The 18,198-nt window shown below is 40.6% G+C and overlaps 1 protein-coding gene across 3 annotated transcripts in view; it reads left to right on the top strand.

Annotated features, from left to right (window-relative positions):
• Window positions 1–391: 391 nt before the first annotated feature.
• Window positions 392–18,198, top strand: part of MTMR10 (myotubularin related protein 10) — a 52,349-nt gene continuing 34,542 nt past the window's right edge. The window contains exons 1-2 of one of the 3 annotated variants that reach the window (XM_059180210.1): window positions 392–595; window positions 1,188–1,248. In XM_059180210.1, coding sequence (XP_059036193.1) covers window positions 536–595; window positions 1,188–1,248 — 121 coding nt within the window. In that variant the 5' untranslated portion in view covers window positions 392–535. Of the gene's footprint in view, window positions 596–1,187; window positions 1,249–12,407; window positions 12,627–18,198 lie in introns of those variants that run through there. The other 2 variants (XM_059180208.1, XM_059180209.1) reach the window with 2 other exon arrangements.

Here is an 18,198-nt window from a genome sequence, read left to right as displayed (position 1 = left end):
AGCCTAGAAAGAGAGGGATCTGTGCCAAGGTCGTCGGCCCTCTCCAGCCTCCGCCATGACCCCCGCGGGCCCCCGTAGGTCCCCGTGGGCCGCTATGAGCCCTGCGGGCCACCGTAGACGCGCCGGTGCTCTCAAGATGGCTGCCGAGCCCTGCTCCCCCCGGCGCCTTCGCTGAGGTCCCGGCAGCCGGCGAGCGATGCAAGACTTGCGTTCCGGCACCAGCGCAGCCTAGAGGCCGGGAGCGGCCGGCCGCCGGCCCGCACGCACCGTCGCTCGGGGCGGGGCGCCGGGCCCCTTCCGGGGATGGGCCCCGGCGCCCCCGTCGACCCGACTTTGCCCCGGCTCCTCCCCGCTCGGGCGGGCGCTCCGCCGTGTCCCCGCCCGTCAGTCGGTCCGGCCCGGCTGGCCGCAGACGGGGCCTGGGCGGCCGCACCGGGAACTCTGAAACCCCGGGCGTCGGGAGGCGTCGGCGCTACCGCTGACCCGCGGCGGGTCCCGGGTTGCGACCCGGCCAGAGCGAAAAGGCGGCGACACCATGTTCTCCCTCAAGCCTCCCAGACCCACCTTCAGGTCCTACCTCCTGCCGCCGCCCCAGGTAAACAACCCCCACCCCGCGAGCGACCCTCTCCTTGGCGCTTCCTGGGAGCTGCCGGGCCGACTCCCGGGAGGCTCCCCCGGTCTCCCTGTTCCCAGCCGCGCGATTGCCGGAGCCCCGACGCCGGGGAACGCGCCTTCTCGGGAGCCCCCACTGGCTCGGTGGAAACTTGTAAAACTTCGCCGCAGCCATTCTCAGCTCGGAGACTTGTGATCCGTAGTTTGCCGTGTGATGAGACTCAAGGGAGTGTTTGGAGTCGGATTTATTTAGTTCTTTGCCTGGCGGTTGTCCGCACTGTGGCCGCCAGCATGATCGCATCGCTTCTGAGCATCTGGTGGAAGACGTTACCTATCTGTCATAAATGTGAACACCTGGAAGCGGCACGGCAGTTTTAATGGTTTTGTCGGACTCGCAATTGATAATGAACAGATCTTGAAAAGATCTGGTAAAACATGTGAAAGATTTCAAGGGGGGGGGCCGGGGGAAATGTGTATCTGTTGCATGTGTCATCACTTAGAAAACAAAAATTGCTTTAGTATCTCACGGGGGAGGAAAAGTTTTTATCTTGATTTATTTTGCTAATGTATTTCAGACTGACGATAAGATTAATTCAGAACCGAAGATTAAAAAACTGGAGCCAGTCCTTTTGCCAGGTAAACATCAGAGTTTCAACAGATACTTCAGTAAAGTCTTTTGGTCCAAGATGATTCTCCCAGCTAGTATCATGTGGTTAAGTTCTCCCTTGTATTTATTTATGTTAAACTTTATCCTGTTAAAAATCTAATGACTGAGATGACAGAAAAACTTGTTAGAACTAAGCAACAGCAACAGAAAGTAGTTCTGAATTTGGTGTTTGACCTTGAAAATGTAAGCACTCTAGAGAGCTGTCAAGAATATCACTACCTCATTTCTTTTTTTATTTCCTGAAATGTTCATTTTTAAAACTCTCATTACTTGGATAGGTAGTGAGAGTACTCCTTGCCCTTCATGTCTGCAACTTCATGCATTAATGATTAATGTCATCGTTTTAATCATGTGAAAAGCAACTTTTATTATGTTCGGGTCTTTATACCAATAACAAAACTTAGTAAACTTTGAATTAGTTAACTTGGCGATTTTTTTTTTTTTGGAAGGTGTCCGCTGTGTTTGCAAATTTACTTGTTTCAGTTTAGAATGGAGTTTCTCAACAGAGGCTCTATTGACATTTGGGGACTGATAATTCTTTGTAATAGGGACTGTCCCATGCATTATAGGATGTTTAGCAGTATCCCTGGCCTCTACCACCAGATGCTAATGGCACCCCTTCTCCATCTCCTAGTTGTGACCACCAAAATGTCTCCAGATGTTGCCAAAACTTACTTTTGTCTTTTGCCTCTGGGAGCAAAATTCCCTCCCAGTGGAGAGACACTGGTTTAGAACAAAATTTTACCTTGGAACACCTTAAGAGGTGGAGATAGGAATTGGCAATTGAAGTTTTAAATCATATAAAATATTATTTAATTGGTATTTGAATTGTATGACAATTGAATAATAAATGGAAAATTTAGTAGTTTAATATGATTCTTGTGGGGAGTAGCCGGATACTTAGGAAAGCCCGTTTTAAACCTGAAATCTAATCAAATACCAATTTGTGTGGCTACTGTCAACATTTAAAAATCTTAGTCATTACTTAATGCTAAACCTAGTAAAATGATTAGAACTTACAGGCAATACCTGAACAGATATGGAAACTTTAAATTTTGTGCTTTGAAATTTTAAATGTTAAGTGGGAACAAACATACTGCAGTCAACCTATAGTTCAATATTATAGATGCTAACTCTTAAAAATTGTTTTCGACTTTATTATGGGACTTAGTTATAAATATTTGGCCTTTATTTAGTTAATGCTTTTTATCCAACCAGTGTGTACTAAATAATCCTTTGTACTTTTCCTGAGAGTGAACTGAACAATAGAATTAATAAGTAACCTTTGCTCCCCCTGTGTGCTCTGTTTTAGCCTTAGTCACTCCAGGCATTTAAAAGTCAACTGTGGGAAACAGTACTCATCTTAAATGAGTGAGGGCCTGTGAGCTATTAACTTTGGCTTTCTTTACTTTTTCTGAATAGGCCCTGTTCTTAGGCCTTGATTTCCCTCTTCTGATAGGATATTTGGCATTAATAAACAACAGGTCTTAGATATAAATGATAGTGCTTGATTTTTTTAGGATTGACTTTTATATTTAAGATATGCTTATGAAAGTGTTATTGAATATTGATGAGCAGGAAGAACTTCACACTGAAGAATTATCCCTTCTGTAGAAACTTAGTTTCTACTAAAAAGTCACAGTTTTCTGGGGGAAGATATAAACTCATTTTCTGCCTTTAAGTGGTTTATGTGTCCTAGAAGGGGCAGCTGAATCTAGATACTCTGATTTGTGTTTGCAGCTAGCCTGTTTCCTACAAAATATTTAGCCAGTCCTAGATGAGTGTGTCTTCTGCCTTCTTTCCTCACCCCTTCTATTCTTACTCTCTTATCTTGGCCTTCCCATACACTCCCCAGTTTCTTTCTGTCTGGCTACCTCATTTTGGTCTCTGTTTCCTGCCCCCCCCTCCCCCCAGCCACCTACCTGTCTGACTACTACTAGAACCTCCGTTACTCCTCCTTTGGCTTGCATCCTACTCCTTGACCTGTGAAATCTGGAAGACAGCTGGAAAGTAACTGAGGCATTGGTGATCTAAAGACTTGGGCTAGGTTAGGGTTTTTTACTAAGAGGGCTTAATAATACAGTTCTTGCCTTCGTTATAGTCAGAAACCACAAGGAAACTTGGCCAAGTCACCTGTGGCTTTACACAGTCACACGGAACAAGAAGTGATTGTTTAGGGAGAGAGTATTGCATGTTATCCTTTGGCATAGAGCCTTAGGTTCAAGGATATCCTACTGTAGTTGCCCAAAGTTTGAACTTTTACGTGAAATGGATTGTGTATAGTTACTGTGTGTTCCTTTGGAACTTAACAAGGTTAAATTTAAAATGATCTCCATCTTTTATTAGGTGAAGAAAATAGAAGAAACTGGCAATTTAATTTCGATTGTGCTTTATGTTAGTAATTTTCTATTTGCATGGTTCATGAACTTCCTTGAGATAGAGATTGTACCTAATTCAGCTTTTGGCCTTGATGTCTTGTGTGGTGCACTGAGCTGCTGATTGAGCGATGACTAAATGAAAGAACCCCTAGAACACCAGCTTGAATTGTTACTATAGCCATGCCCACATGCTCAATCCCAGGCCCCTGAGATCATGACCTGAGCCGAAGGCAGAGGTCCAACCCACTGAGCCACCCAGGCGCCCCCAGAGACTTTGAATTTTTAAATACATGTGTGTGTGCATGTATGTTTCAGCATATATTTATTAAGGGCAAAAATTGCCAGACTAATATATATTTTGGAGGGGAGGATACAGGAGGTGAGAGAGAGAGAGAATCTTAGGCAGGCTCCACACCCAGCACAGAATCTAATGTGGGGCTCGATCTCAGAATCCTGAGATCATGACCTGAGCCAAAATCAGGTATGGGTCACTTAACCAGCTAAGCCACCCACGCACCCTAGACTGTGCTCATATCTTTTTCGGATAGCTGCTGGAGTGGTGAAGCAGTCACTGAGCACCTGAGCTAGGGGCCTGGCTCTGTGCTAGATGAATAAAAGTGCTGGATGAGTAGTATGCCTGGATCACAGCAAAGCTGTGGACAGCGTAGAAGACAGCGACCTATATCACTCTTTCCCAGGGTCTGGCTGGCATCAGATCTGGACGAAGTTTTTAACAGCCCTTGGTCAAACTAAGAAAATTAAGAAAAAATGCAACTTTTCCCCATAGAGCTGAGTTGATTTAAATGATTGTCCTGTATTTCTGAGATTTTGTCCTTCCAGTTTCCTTGGTATAGATGTGTTCTCTGTTAAATGATGGTGGTAGTAGCTGTGGCTTTAAAGAAGTTCGCAAAATGACTTTAAAGAAGTTAGCAAAATAAAAGGTTAAGAACTCTATGTTGGTTGCATGAATTGTTTTTGTGGTATATCTGATTTGTGAAATCTGGGTTAGAAACCACTTGATGAGGTTTTTATAATATCATAGATAGGATTTTTTAAAAAGATTTATTTATTTATTTTAGAGAGAGGAGAGAGAGCACAAGTGGGAGGAGCAGAGGGAGAGAGAATCCCAAGCAACTCTGCACTGAGTACAGAGCCCAGGGCAGGGCTGGATCCCAAGACCCTGAGATCATGACTTGAGCTGAAACCAAAAGTCAGATGCTTAACTGACCTGTCCACCCAGGTGCCCCTCATAGGTACAATTTTTTTTTCTTGTAAAGATTTTATTTATTTATTTGACAGAGAGAGATCACAAGTAGGCAGAGCAGCAGGCAGAGAGAAGGGGAAGCAGGCTCCCCGCTGTGCAGAGAGCCTGATGCAGGGCTCGATCCCAGGACCCTGGGATCATGACCTGAGCCGAAGGCAGCCACTCCACCAACTAAGCCACCCAGGCACCCCTCATAGATACAATTTAATGAGCACTTATACAGAGAACATCAGTAATTTTGTCTCCCTAGGAATTGTTTCACTGTCTTCTGAAAAATTTACCCTCTCTCCTTTGACACATCAAACTTCCCCGTCCCCACACTGCCTTGGGTTCTAGTGTAGCCAGCAAGGATAATAAGCCACCCCAGACTGCAAGAATGGACACAGCTGGGCCTCTGTTATTTTCAGATCGGTACTAAGGGAAGAGATCCTTTTTTGGTAGTTCTGCCAGTGGCCGTAGTTCCAGAGAACCTGCTCCAAAGAATGAAGTCCCATGTTTTAGAGAGAGGCAGAGGTACAACACTGAGGGGGACTTGTGAAGGCGTTCAAGCTGCTGGGCTCCATTTTGCTTGAAGTCCAGCCGACACAAAAGGCAGATTTCTTTTTGCTTAGCTGGCTCCAGGTACACTTCTGACACTTTTCAACTAAAATCCCTAACTAATACATAGCTTTCAGGTTACTCCTCATAACAGCTGTCTCAGGGAGGCACCCGTTTATCTTCGTGTGCCAGATGAGAGGACTGTAGTTGCACATGCTAAGTCACTTTCCCTGTATGGCAGAGCTGGAATTCTGAGCCCAGCTCTCAGGCTGTGCCTTTAACCACTAAGCAACAGGGCCTACCTCACTGCACTGGGGACATTAGGGTACAAATTTATGCTTTGGAACTGGAGAGAGTGGATTGGATGTTGGCCTAGAAGTTCTCTAGTTGGGTAAAAAAGAGCTCTGTCCTTAGCGGTGCCCTTTCCACAGCAGTGACAGATTTTGACCCAACTTGAGAAGCAACTTTCAATTTAAGCTGCCAGAAAAACGGACTGCCTTGGGAGGCAGGGGACTTCCTGTCACTGGCTGTGCCAAAGCAGAGGCTGGTGGAATGTCAGCGGCTTTGTCACGAGGTGGTGAGCTTTGCAGTAAGTGGGCTTGTTGGCCTTTTCTCTCTTCTAACTCTGGGATGGGATCTTGCTAAGGATCTGAGAGGTCGGAGGTAGGGCTTGAAGCGCTGTGGCTAGTAGTAAGGAGTTAATTGTTCCACAGGTTTCCAGTGCATGTGGCGTAAAAAGCTAAAAAGGTTGGGGTCCTGGCTTAGACAGTTTCAGTTCATTGGGGAAAATGCTTCAGGAGAGCAATTGTGAGAGCTCAGAGGAAGGTCACTGAAGCAAGATTTGAGGTTGGGGAGGCGTCAGGAAATGACTTCTGCTCTGCATCTTGAGTGCCTGCCCAGCCCGGGCCACTGTGCTAAGGCCGAGTCCGCTCAGCTCTTTCCCCCTTCCCATCTGTAATGCCAGCAGCGCTTTCAGCATCAAGATTAACTGTTAGATGATAATGAATGCACTCATTGTCAGAGTCTTTTGTAATCGGATCAGGAAAGCATACGGCCCTGGGCCATCTGGAAAATGAAAATAGCCATTGTTGGATAGATGTGTTGTTTATTTTCTTACATATTCACTGTTTAGACCATTTATGTACTATTCTTGTTTTCTGCCTCACTGTAACTCTTATTTCCTTGCTTGCACAGTAAGTCCGTTGAAGGTAGATGTTCTCTTTTGGGTGTTTTATGTTTTGTGTTGTTTTTTAATACCTTTTTGTAGATCGGCCTTCGAGATGATTGTAGACTGATTTTTTTGTAGTATCTTGCTTCAGAGGTATGTTGCTTTTGAAAGCCCGGAAGGACCTATAACTCCATTTTGGAATGGCGAAGCATGTAACTATTATGTTTGTCCCTCGCCTGTGGAGCCTTCATAGCGGGTCCTCCTCAGACTGCAGCTGCAGGACCTTGGGCCAGAATTTCGTTACTTGCTTCCTCACTTCTGACCATCAGTCTCTCTGTACCTTGGCTCCTGCTCAGAATCTCTCCATGAACTTGCACGAGTAAAATCCTGCTTACCCAATATAAAAATCCAATTCTGTAACCCCTGTGATTTGCCAGCACTCCACCTTGCTGACCTCTGCACTGTTTCCCAGCGCTGATAATTGCCTCAGTCAGGCTGGTTCCTTTCTCTCTCCCAAATGCCTGATTCCTCATTTAGGCCTTTGTCACTGTTGTCATCACATGTTCTATCTCTGTCCTCTTCTACCTTCAGGATTTCCTTCTGGTTTTTTCCCAGGGTCTGCACTTCTGACTCTCCTTCAGCCCACTTTGTAGGTGACACTTACTGGACATGCTCCTTGATCTCATACTCTTCTGTATAGTTATCATCTGCAAAATTGGACCCATGATGGCATCGGACGTTTTGTGTTTGTCTTCCATGTAGATTCAGCGTCCCTTAATAATTTTTAGGCTACTTTAATTCCTGTATTTATGTACAGCTAGGGTGGACAACTGGTTCCCTTTTGCCTGTGACCATCCTTGTATTAATGCTGAAAGTTGCAGACAGCCAGCCAGTCATCGTATGTAAAGCCATATACTGAACTCTGTATTGGCTTAAACACATTCTGTAGGTTAATTAGCCACTGTATACAGTGTGGCTTTGTCTTAAACTATTTCTTAAGCTAAAATGTATTATGGGAAAATTTATTTTTATTCATGAGGCATGTATTGACTTTCCAAATGTATTGGCTTCCTAAATGTGGAACTGATTTTTTGGTTCTCTGAAAGTTAAAAACCTTAGCTCTACCATTTTTGAAGATTTATTAATTTTAATTATATTTCCTTTCTTATTTACTTTTATGGGTGGAGGGGTCTTGCGAAGAGAAATTTTGATGATTTCTTGATCCCTTTCCAGGTTGTAGTACAAACTCTTGACCCATCATCTGATTTAGAGATAGCTTTTTCTGGGGGGCTTTTTGCTTACCACACAGTGAAACAAATTTCCTACTTTATCTTCCATGAGACCTCCCCGTGGCTTCCCTCCAGTGGTGTGCTGGGAAGTGCTTGGTGGTGAAAATCCTCTCACCAGGGCTGATTGCGAACTGCCATCTTAAAGGCCCAGAGCCAGGGCTGGGGGGCGTGGGGGGTGCAGGGAGGAACTGGAGGTTCTCCTGAGCCAGTTCACGCTGGCTAGCACAACACTGCTCTGCCACCTGACAGACGCCAGAGTTGTCCCTGGGAAAACTTCATGGTCTCCTGGAGTTCTGAAGCTTTTGTCAGGCGCTTTCTTTCTTAGGGCTCACTAATTCAAGGTGCAGCAAGGATAGTCTCAGTACTCTTGTATTTTGTATCCATCATCTCTAGGAAGAGCCTATTTAGTATCTTTTTCTTTCCTGTCTCTAAGCTCAACAGTACTGCAGTACTTGCAGTAAGCTTTAACAGCTCCTACTGTGTTACTGCTTTTTTATGGAGTATGAGCAGAAAATTGTTAGGAGAGCAGATAGCTGTGCTACGTGAGCCAACCATTTTAAAGACTGGTTGCATGTGAACATAATTTAGCGTCATCAAATAAACTCAAGCTGGGTTAACTTGACACTTACTTAATTATATGCTTATAATAATACGACTCAAGCAGAGCATTTCTCCAGCAGTACCCTCCTTTCCGTCCTCCCCTCAATCCCGCCCAATTTCTCCTCCCTTCCAAGGGCTCATTCCCATTTTCTGCTCTCAGTTCTGGTTGACACTTCAGTTTCCTTAAAAGACCACAGCCCAGAGAATCCCTATTGAGCTTTTGTTGTTACTTTTCTATTTCTGTTCAGTTTTTTCTCACTTTTATTATTATTTTTTAAAGATTTCATTTATTTTTGAAAGAGAGAACCTGAGTGGGGGGCAGAGGGAGAAGAAGCAGACTCCCCACTGAGCAGGAAGTCCGATGCGGGGCTCCATTCCAGGACCCTGAGATCATGACCTGAGCCGAAGGCAGAGGCTTAACCAACTCAGCCGCCCAGGTGCCCTCAGTTTTATTTTTAAATACACTTGGACTTATAAGAGTTGTATAAAAGAGTGCAGTTAGCATATACTGTTCACCCAGCTTCCCCTAAAGTTAGTATCTTATATGACCTTGTTAAATTTAGCTAAATTAAGAAATCAACAATGCTGTTTTATTCACATTTCCCTAGTTTTTCCACTAATGTCCATTAGCCGTTCCAAGAGGCTGTCAGGGATACCACATTGCATTTAATCATTATGTCTCTTTAGTGTCTTTACTCTGACAGTTTCTCCATTTTTACTAATGGTGATGACTTCTTTCATATTGGTGCCTGTATCCTTTTGAAATGACCTCCCACCTTCTCTTTCTCCTTCCTTCCTTTCTGGCATTCTTGACCTACCAGAGACTCCCTACTTATATTGTGTTTCCTCTGCCCCAGTCCTGGAATTAACTGTTTTTGCAAGGATCGCATGGTCTTTAAATACCAAGGTCTGTGTGCTGAATGTACTTTGTTACTGGAGTGTTACTGTTTTTAGGCCTGTAGGGGCCAGAGTAGAAAATATGCACCTGTGTTACTAATCCACCTATATACACATCTCTTTATGTTTCAGTATGTGAATATATGAATATATGTATATGTATATATGTAATATGTGAATATATGTAAAAGTTCTTAAGAAACCATGTCTAGCAAACTTTGTGTAAAGTAAATGTTTTGGACTTTGAAGGCCAAAATGTCTCTGTTGCAAGTACTCCGCTCTGCCTTTGTCCATGAAAGCAGTCAGAGCCAATACACAAACAAATAAGCATGGATATGTTTCAGTAAAATGTTACTTACAAAAACAGGTCTGTGGGCTGTGCTTGGCCATCCCCTGGACTCATTAAATGCATTCTCCTTTTATCTTTGTCTCATTCTCACTGTGTTCATGGGCTTGACATTTTACATTTGTGCCATCAGTAAGAGGATCATGTTGCTAGAGAAGAAGGGCTGTCCTTGAGTGTGCGCCTCATAAATACTCTAGGCTGATGGCGCTATGACGCGGCCATGTCCTGTCCCACAAAACCTCCATCTCTTTTTTCTGTTATCACGTCTTCTCCCCTTCTCAGGAACCTAAAATCCTGTGGTGTGGCCTTTTTTTTTTTTTTTTAAAGTTAATTTTTGAGTATACCATACATAAAAAATATATATGAGTCTTTAGAGTTAGAACTGAATGACCTTTTGTAGCACTGGTTTGAGAGTCCTTGGGCAGATGAGTTTGCTAGTTGAGAAAGTTGGCACAGCATGAAGTGATATAGGTTATACTTCGTGAGCCAGTAGTTCTTGTATGAAGAAATCAGTGTTGTAGGAGTATGACATCTGAGTGCAATGTGAATAATTAATTTAGGGGTTTTTTGTTTGTTTGTTTGTTTGTTTGTTTTTTAAGTTCAGGGCCCTCTTATAATTGGTAGTTAAGATTTCTTGGGGGGAAGACAGGCCCACATTCTTGGGAGGCATATCCTAATATCCCACGATATTGGGAGGCATTGGGCTCAAGGGGCTGTGGAAGATTTAAATTTTATGTGTTCGAATTATTTGATGAGTTTCAACGTAAATTTATGTCATTTAAAGTTTTTTTTTCTCATTAGAATCCAGTTAAGACTAATACTTTGAATCTTTAATTCAGTTTTTGTGCTTCCTGTTTCTAGGTATAGTAGGTTTAATTTTATGTAAGAATAGAGAAAACTGGATTTGAAATCAGAACACTTGGTTATAAATTGAAAACTTACTTCTTAATATTTTTTAAATCTTAAGAAAGTGATATAACTTCTTTGGATCCAAGTACCTTATCTGCCATACCTTATGGGTTGTTGAAAAAATCAAAGAGGAAAAATGTTGAGAAACTCCAATTAGTATATTTTACAGCTCCCTATGTATGTGGTAGGCACGCATAGCAGTTCTGTTCCTTTTTTCTAACTTGATGTGAATTTCCCATGCATTTTTTTTTTTTTTAAGATGAAGGGTACAGGTATTTTTATTTTTTAAAGATTTTATTTGTTTATTTGACAGACAGGGATCACAAGTAGGCAGAGAGGCAGGCAGAGAGAGAGAGGAAGAAGCAGGCTCCCTGCTGAGCAAAGAGCTGGATGCGGGGCTCGATCCCAGGACCCTGGGATCATGATTTCCCATGCATCTTTTTTTTTTTTTTTTAAAGATTATTTATTTATTTATTTCACAGAGAGAGAGAGAGAGAGAGATCACAAGCAGGCAGAGAGAAGGGGAAGCAGGCTCACCGCTGAGCAGAGAGCCTGATGCGGGGCTCAATCCCAGGACCCCGAGACCACGACCCGAGCCGAAGGTAGAGGCCCAACCCACTGAGCCACCCAGGCGCCCCCCCATGCATCTTATCTCCTCACCCTCTTGGCTGCTTGGCCTTGTTCAGTTCCTGGTTTTTGTTCTGTCTGGAATACCTCCTCTTCCATTATTGGTAGTTGCCTGGTGAACCAGGAAGCAGAGAAGTGATTTCACATGTTGAGCACTCATTTAATAGGCACCTGCCTTGTACTGGGCATTTGTCTAGGAACTGAAGTATCAGCATTGTGGAAAAATCATTCCCCCTTCTATCCTCATGGAGCATATGATCCTAAGGGTGGGACAGGTAGTAATTTAAAAATATATATATAATTGTAGCTGTGTAAATGCTAGGAATTACAAGTGTATGATGCTGGGATTGAGGGATTTAATCTAGGCTGGGAGATTTAAAAAAAAAAAAAAAAGGCATTTCTGAGAAAGTGATTAGGCTAAGGGAGAAAGGGAGAATATTCCCGGAAATGGGAACAACATGTGCAAAGACCGCATCTAGTGGGAGCAGTATGATCCCTAGGAGGGATGAAAAGAGCACTGTGGTGTGAGGGTGTAGGTGAGGAGGACAGTGGCAGAGGGTGAGGGGTGCAGGGCCTCAACAGGCCACGTGCAGAAGGTTTGTCTTCGGGATGGGAGATTATTCAGGTGGTTTAAGCTGAGACATTGACATGAGTAAATTTGAACTAAATCTTCAAGTAAATAGTAGGCTGCTGTTCTTAAAATTATCTTGTATATTTTTAAGAACTTTGAATAAAAGCTATTATTGCAACTCAGGTTTATGATAACAGTTTTGTTGAGTGAAAGAATCGCTTTGAGAACATAGTTGCATTCTTGAATTGGTAGGTTTTTGTGGCTTGTCAGCAAACAGGTTCTATCCACCACTGTTAAGGTTTTTATAATGATAAATATAGATGAAGTAGGTCAGTACCCTCCCTTTTCTACCACTGAACCTGAAGATGGAGTGCTTAAAAATGTCCGCGGGTCTCGTCGAATTTTAGATCTTGAAATTAAGGTTTATTTTAATGAAGACCACGCTTTAAATAAATAATTTCTTTCAAAGCACATTATAAATTTTGTTTTGACCTCTTACATTTCTTTCTTTAATCTTCCCCTTTTTTTTTTTCTTTTTAAAGATTCCATTCATTTATCTCACAGACAGAGATCACAAGTAGGCAGAGAAAGAGAGAAGGAAGCAGGCTCCCTGCCGAGCAGAGAGCCCGATATGGGACTCGATCCCAGGACTCTGAGATCATGACCTGAGCCGAAGGCAGAGGATTAACCCATTGAGCCACCCAGGCGCCCCTAATCTTCCCTTTTAACTTTGAAACTATATTTTAAAGTTTTATTGCCAAGTAAGTTATAATTTGGGTGCAGAGGGAAACTCACTTTGGCTTTATAAAATATAGCTTATTTAAATTTTTAAAATACAATTTATTTAAACTAAAAAAAAACAAACCAGTTCACCCATTTCTTCCAACCTGCACCTCTGGCAAACACGAAGTCGTTCTCTGTATCTAAGACCTTGGGTTGTTTTTGTTTGTTTGTTTGTTTTTTAGATTCCACATAGAAGAGAGATTATCAAGCATTTGTCTGACTAATTTCAGTTAGCATCATGCCCCCAAGGTGCATCCATGTTGTTGCAGATGGCAAGATTTCATTTTCTTTTATGACTGAATAGTATTCCTGAGCGGTGGGGTTAATGTGCTGCATCTTTACTCATTCATCCACTGATGAATACTTTGTTTCCATATTTTGGCTGTTGTGAATAATGCTGCAGTGACATGTGGGTGCATATATTTTTTCATGTTAATGTTCTCATTTTCTTTGGATCAATACCTAGAAGTGGAATTGCTGGATCACATGGTATTTCTGCTTTTAATTTTTGAGGAACTTTTATACTGTTTTCCAGTGTCTATACCAATTTTCATTCCCACCATCAGTGTAGAAGGATAGCCTCTTTTCCACATCCTTGCCAACACTTGTTATTTCCGATCTTTTTGATAATAGCCATTCCAGCAGATGTGACGTGATGTGTCATTGTATTTTTGATTTGCATTTCCCTGACAAATTAATGATATAGAGCATCTTTTCATGTACTTATTGGTCATCTATATGTCTTCTTTAGAAAATACTTATTCAGCTCTTCTGGCCATTTTTAAAATCGGGTTTGGTTTTGTTTTAGCTGTTGAGTTGTATGAGTCTTTTTTATATATTTTGGATCTTCGCCTCTTACATAATTTCAAAGTATTTTCTTTCATTCAATAGGTTGCCTTTTCATTCTGTTGATGGTTTCTTTTGCTGTGCAGAAGCTTTTTAGTTTGATGTAGTCCTACCTGTTTGTTTTGCTTTTGTTGTTTTGCTGTTGGTGTTAGAGTCAAAAAATTATCAACAAGACCTTTGTTAAGGAGTTTACCACCTATGTTTTCTTCTAGGACTTCTATGGAGTCTTTAATTTCTAAAATTCTAGTCATTCTAAGTTAGTTTTTGTGTATGATGTAAGATAGTGGTCCAGTTTCATTCTCTTGCCTATGGCTATCTAATTTTCTAAATGCCATTTATTAAAGAGACTGTCCTTTCCCCATTGTATATACTCTTGGCTCCTTTGTTAGAAATTAACTGGCCATATGTGTGTGGGTGGGTTTATTTCTGGGCTGTCTATTCTGTTCTATGGATCTATATGTCTGTTTACCTTGTTTTAATTACCATAGCTTTATAATATAGCTTGAAATCAGGGAGCATGTTACCTTCAACTTTGTTCTTTTTCAAGATTGCTTTGGTTATTTGGGGTCTGTTATGGTTTCATACAGATTTTAAGATAGTTCTATTTCTGTGGTAAATGCTGATTTCATACAGATTTTAAGATAGTTCTATTTCTGTGGAATTTTAATATTACATTGAATTTATATATTGCTTTGGGTAGAATGGACATTTTAACAATGTTAATTTGTCCAGTCATGGGCATGGGATATCTTTCCATTTATTTGTGTCATCTTTAATTTTTTTATTTAACATCTCATAGTCTTCTATAAACAGGCTCCCCCCTCCAACCTTGGTTAAATTAGATCTGGGTATTTTATTCTTTTTGATACAATTGTAAGTGGGTTTCCTGAATTTCTCATTCTCATAGTTCATTATTAGTATATAAAAATGTAATCACATTTTGTATATTGATTTTTACTGACTTTGCTAGTTTAGCCATTTTTTGATGAAGTCTTTAAGGTTTTATATATATCGTATCATCTTTGAATAATGACAGTTTTACTTCTTCATTTTCAATTTGGATGACTTTTGTTTTTTTCCTTAGCTAATTGCTGTGACTTAGAGTTCCAGTACTATGTTGAATTAAAGTGTGTAGCCTTGTCTTGTTTCTGATTTTAGAGGGAAAACTTTCAGTTTTTCACTATTGAGTTTATTATTAGCTGTGGGCTTATCACATATGGCCCTTATTATATTGAGGTGTGTTTTCCACGACACAGGCTTTGTTGAGTTTTCATCATAAATGGATGTTGAATTTTGTCAGATGCTTTTTCTGTATCTATTGAGATGATCAAAGGATTTTTACCCTTCAGTTTGTTAATGCAGTGTATCATCTTGACTGATTTGCAGATGTTGAACCATCCTTGCATCCCTGCAGTAATCCCACTCCATCATGGTGTATGATGGTTTTAATATATTACTGAATTTTTCTTATTTGTAAGTATTTTGTTGAGGATTTTTGCATCTGTGTTTATCAGGGAAATTGGCCTGTAATTTTCTCGTGCTTTTAGTAATTTATTCAAACTATTGACTGGAATAGAGTCCCCAACTGTTATTATACTGCTGTCTTATTTCTCCCTTTAAGGCTGCTAATAGTTTCTTTTTATATTTAGGTGCTCCACTGTTGGGCGCATAAGTGTTTACGAATGTTTTATCTTCTCATTGGATTGACCCTTTTATCATTATGTAGCACTCTCTTTGTCTTTATTGCAGTCTTTGTTTTCAAGTCTTTTTGTTTGATGTAAGTATATATACTCCAGCTTTGGTTTCCATTTGCATGGAAAATCCCTTGTTCTGTCCTTCTTTCCATACATCTATAGCAAGTCTCTTATAGGTAACATATAGATAAGTGTTTTTTAATCCATTCACCCACTCTGTATCTTTTGAGAGGAACATTTAGTCCATTTACATTTAAAGTAATTATTGAGAGATATGTGCTTATTGCCATTTTATTACTTGTTTTCTGGAAGTTTTTGTAATTCTTCTCTGTTCCTTTCTTCCATTGTTCTCTTCCTTTGTGTTTTGATGGCTTTTTTTTTTTTCTTGATGGCTTTCTTTAGTGGTATGCTTATATTCCTTTCTCTTTATCTTCTGTGTATTTAGTATAGGTTTTTGCTTTGTTTTGCAACTGTGAGGTTTAAATATAACAACTTCTATCTGTTACAGTCTACAGTCTTAAATTGATAACAAGTTTTGTACCATTGTAAAGCTTAAGATATTACTTTTGCCATTCACACTTCATGTTTTTGATGTTACATTTTACATCTTTGTATATCTTCAGTATCCCATAACCAAATATTGTAGTTTTAGGTAATTTTATTACTTTTGTCTTTTAACCTTCTTAATAGCTTTAGAAGTTTAGAATTCACTACCTTTACTATATGTTTATCTTTCCAGTGATATGTATTTTTTCATATGTGTTCTTGTTATTAACTAGTGCTCTTTCTTTTCAGTGTAAAGTAGTCTTTGTTAGCATACCTCCTTTAGTTTTTGCTTGTCTGGAAAATTTTTTATTTCCTCTTCACTTCTGAATGATAACTTTGCTGTGTAGAGTGTTCTTGATTGAAAGGGTTTTTTCTTTCAGCACTTTGAGTATATAGTGTCACTCTCTCCTGGCTTGTGCAATTTCTGCTAAAAGTTCTGTTGATAGCCTTGTCAGGCTTTGTTGTCTGTAGTAAGTTATTTTTTCTTGCCACTTCTAATATTCTCTCCTTGTCTTTAACTTTTAATATTTTAATTACAGTGTGTCTTGAAGTGGGTCTCTTTTTGGGTTCCTCTTGTTGGGAACTGTGTGATCTTGCTGGATTTGGATGTTTCCATCCCCAGATTAGAGAAGTTTTCAGCCATTATTTCCTTTAGTAAGATTTTCCCTTTCCCTTATCCTGGGAGCCTGATGATGCAAACATTAGTCCATTTGATGTCCAGTAAGTCCTTTAAGCTATCCGTACATTTTTCCATTCTTTTTTTCTTTTTGCTATTCTGATTTGGATGGGTTCTCTTGCCTTTTTTTGAAGTTGACTGATTCCTTTTTTTTTTTTTTCATCTACCTTTCATCAACCCTTTGGGGCATTTTTGTTTCAGTTATTGTTCTTTATTGTTCTTTGTTCAACTATTGTTCTGTTCAGTATCTTCTTAGCTCTTCCATCTTTTTTGTTGAAGTTCTCATTGTGTTCATGCATTTTTTTTTTCTTCCCAGTTTGGTGATCATCTTTTCTTTTTTCTTTTTCTTTTTTTTTTTTTTTTCACTTAAGTGCAATTTTTAAAAATCTGAGTATAGTTGACACACAATGTTACATTAGTTTCAGGTGTATGACTTAGTGATTTGACAACTTTATACATTATGCACTGCTCACCATAAGTGTAGCTTTACCATCTGTGGTATTACATAGCTATGACAATATCAGTGACATATTCCTTATGCTTTGCTTTTTATTCCTATAAGTTACTCATCGCATAACTGGAGACCTGTATCTCCTACTCTTTGCCTAATCACCCACTCTCCTCCCCTCTGACAACTATCAGTTTGTTGTCTGTATTTATAGTTCTGATTTTGATTTTTCTCTATTTTTTCCAGATTATACTTATGACTGGAATCAGACAGTATTTGTCTTCTCAATCTGACTAGTTTTAGTTAGCATGATATCCTCTAGGTCCATTCATGTTGTCTCAAGTGGCATGATCCTTCCTTTTTATTTTATTACTGTGTAATATTCCATTGTGTATATATAGCACATTTTCCTTATCCATTTGTCTATTGATGGATACTTACATTGTTTCTCCATGTCTTAACTATTGTAAATAATGCTACAGTAAACATAGGAGTACATTTATCTTTTTGAGTGACTGTTTTCATTTTTGGTGAGCACCTTTACCACCATTACTTTGAACTCTTTTTATCAGGTGAATTACTTATCTCTTTTTAACTAAGTTTTTTCTCTGAGGTTTTGTCTTGTTCTATCATTTGGAACATATTCCTCTGTTTCTTCACTTTGTTTGACTCTCTTTGTTGGTTTCTAGATAGTAGATGAAACAACTACCTCTCCCAATCCTGAAGGAGGGGCATTGTGTAGGAGATGAACCTTATTGTTTAGCCTTATTGTTCAACCTTATTCCCCAGCTCTTTGTTATCTCTCATACCATCCTGCTTGTCCAATCAGTCTATTATATTTTTAGTAGATCCCAGTAGTTTAGGATGTGCCAAACCAGTCAATATCCCAGAGGGGAGGATCTCAGTGCCTCGATTTGGCTGACTGGAAGCCAAACCCTTAGGCATCAACTTTTTAAGGTATGCAAATACATATAGTCTTGTAGGACAAGTGTAGGCCCTACTGGCCACGAGAGCCAGGAGGCAACCACAAAAATCAGGGTACCAGATGTATGTAAAAGCTGCCTTTTGAGAGATACTGGTGGTCTGGAGCACAGCAGAGGGAGTGTGTGGATATGGCACCCACTAGTCTCTGTCCCCAGAGAGTGTTCCATCAGGCTCCTAGATAGATGTGTTAAATAAGGCACCTGCCCTTCAGGCCAGGCCAGTGCTTTAATATAAGAAGGAGGTAAGCCTCCTTCGCTTGAAGTCTGGCTACCATCGCTGCCTCCGACCTGGACCCCAGGTGTGTGAGTCCAAGTGTCTTAGCTTTTTAAGAGCAGTTTCTCAGATCTCTAGGGTCT

Source organism: Mustela lutreola, chromosome 7 (genome assembly GCF_030435805.1).
Source record: "Mustela lutreola isolate mMusLut2 chromosome 7, mMusLut2.pri, whole genome shotgun sequence".
Taxonomy (NCBI): Eukaryota; Metazoa; Chordata; class Mammalia; order Carnivora; family Mustelidae; genus Mustela; species Mustela lutreola.
Note: the sequence above shows the minus strand (reverse complement) of the source record. Positions and strands in the feature narration are given on the sequence as shown.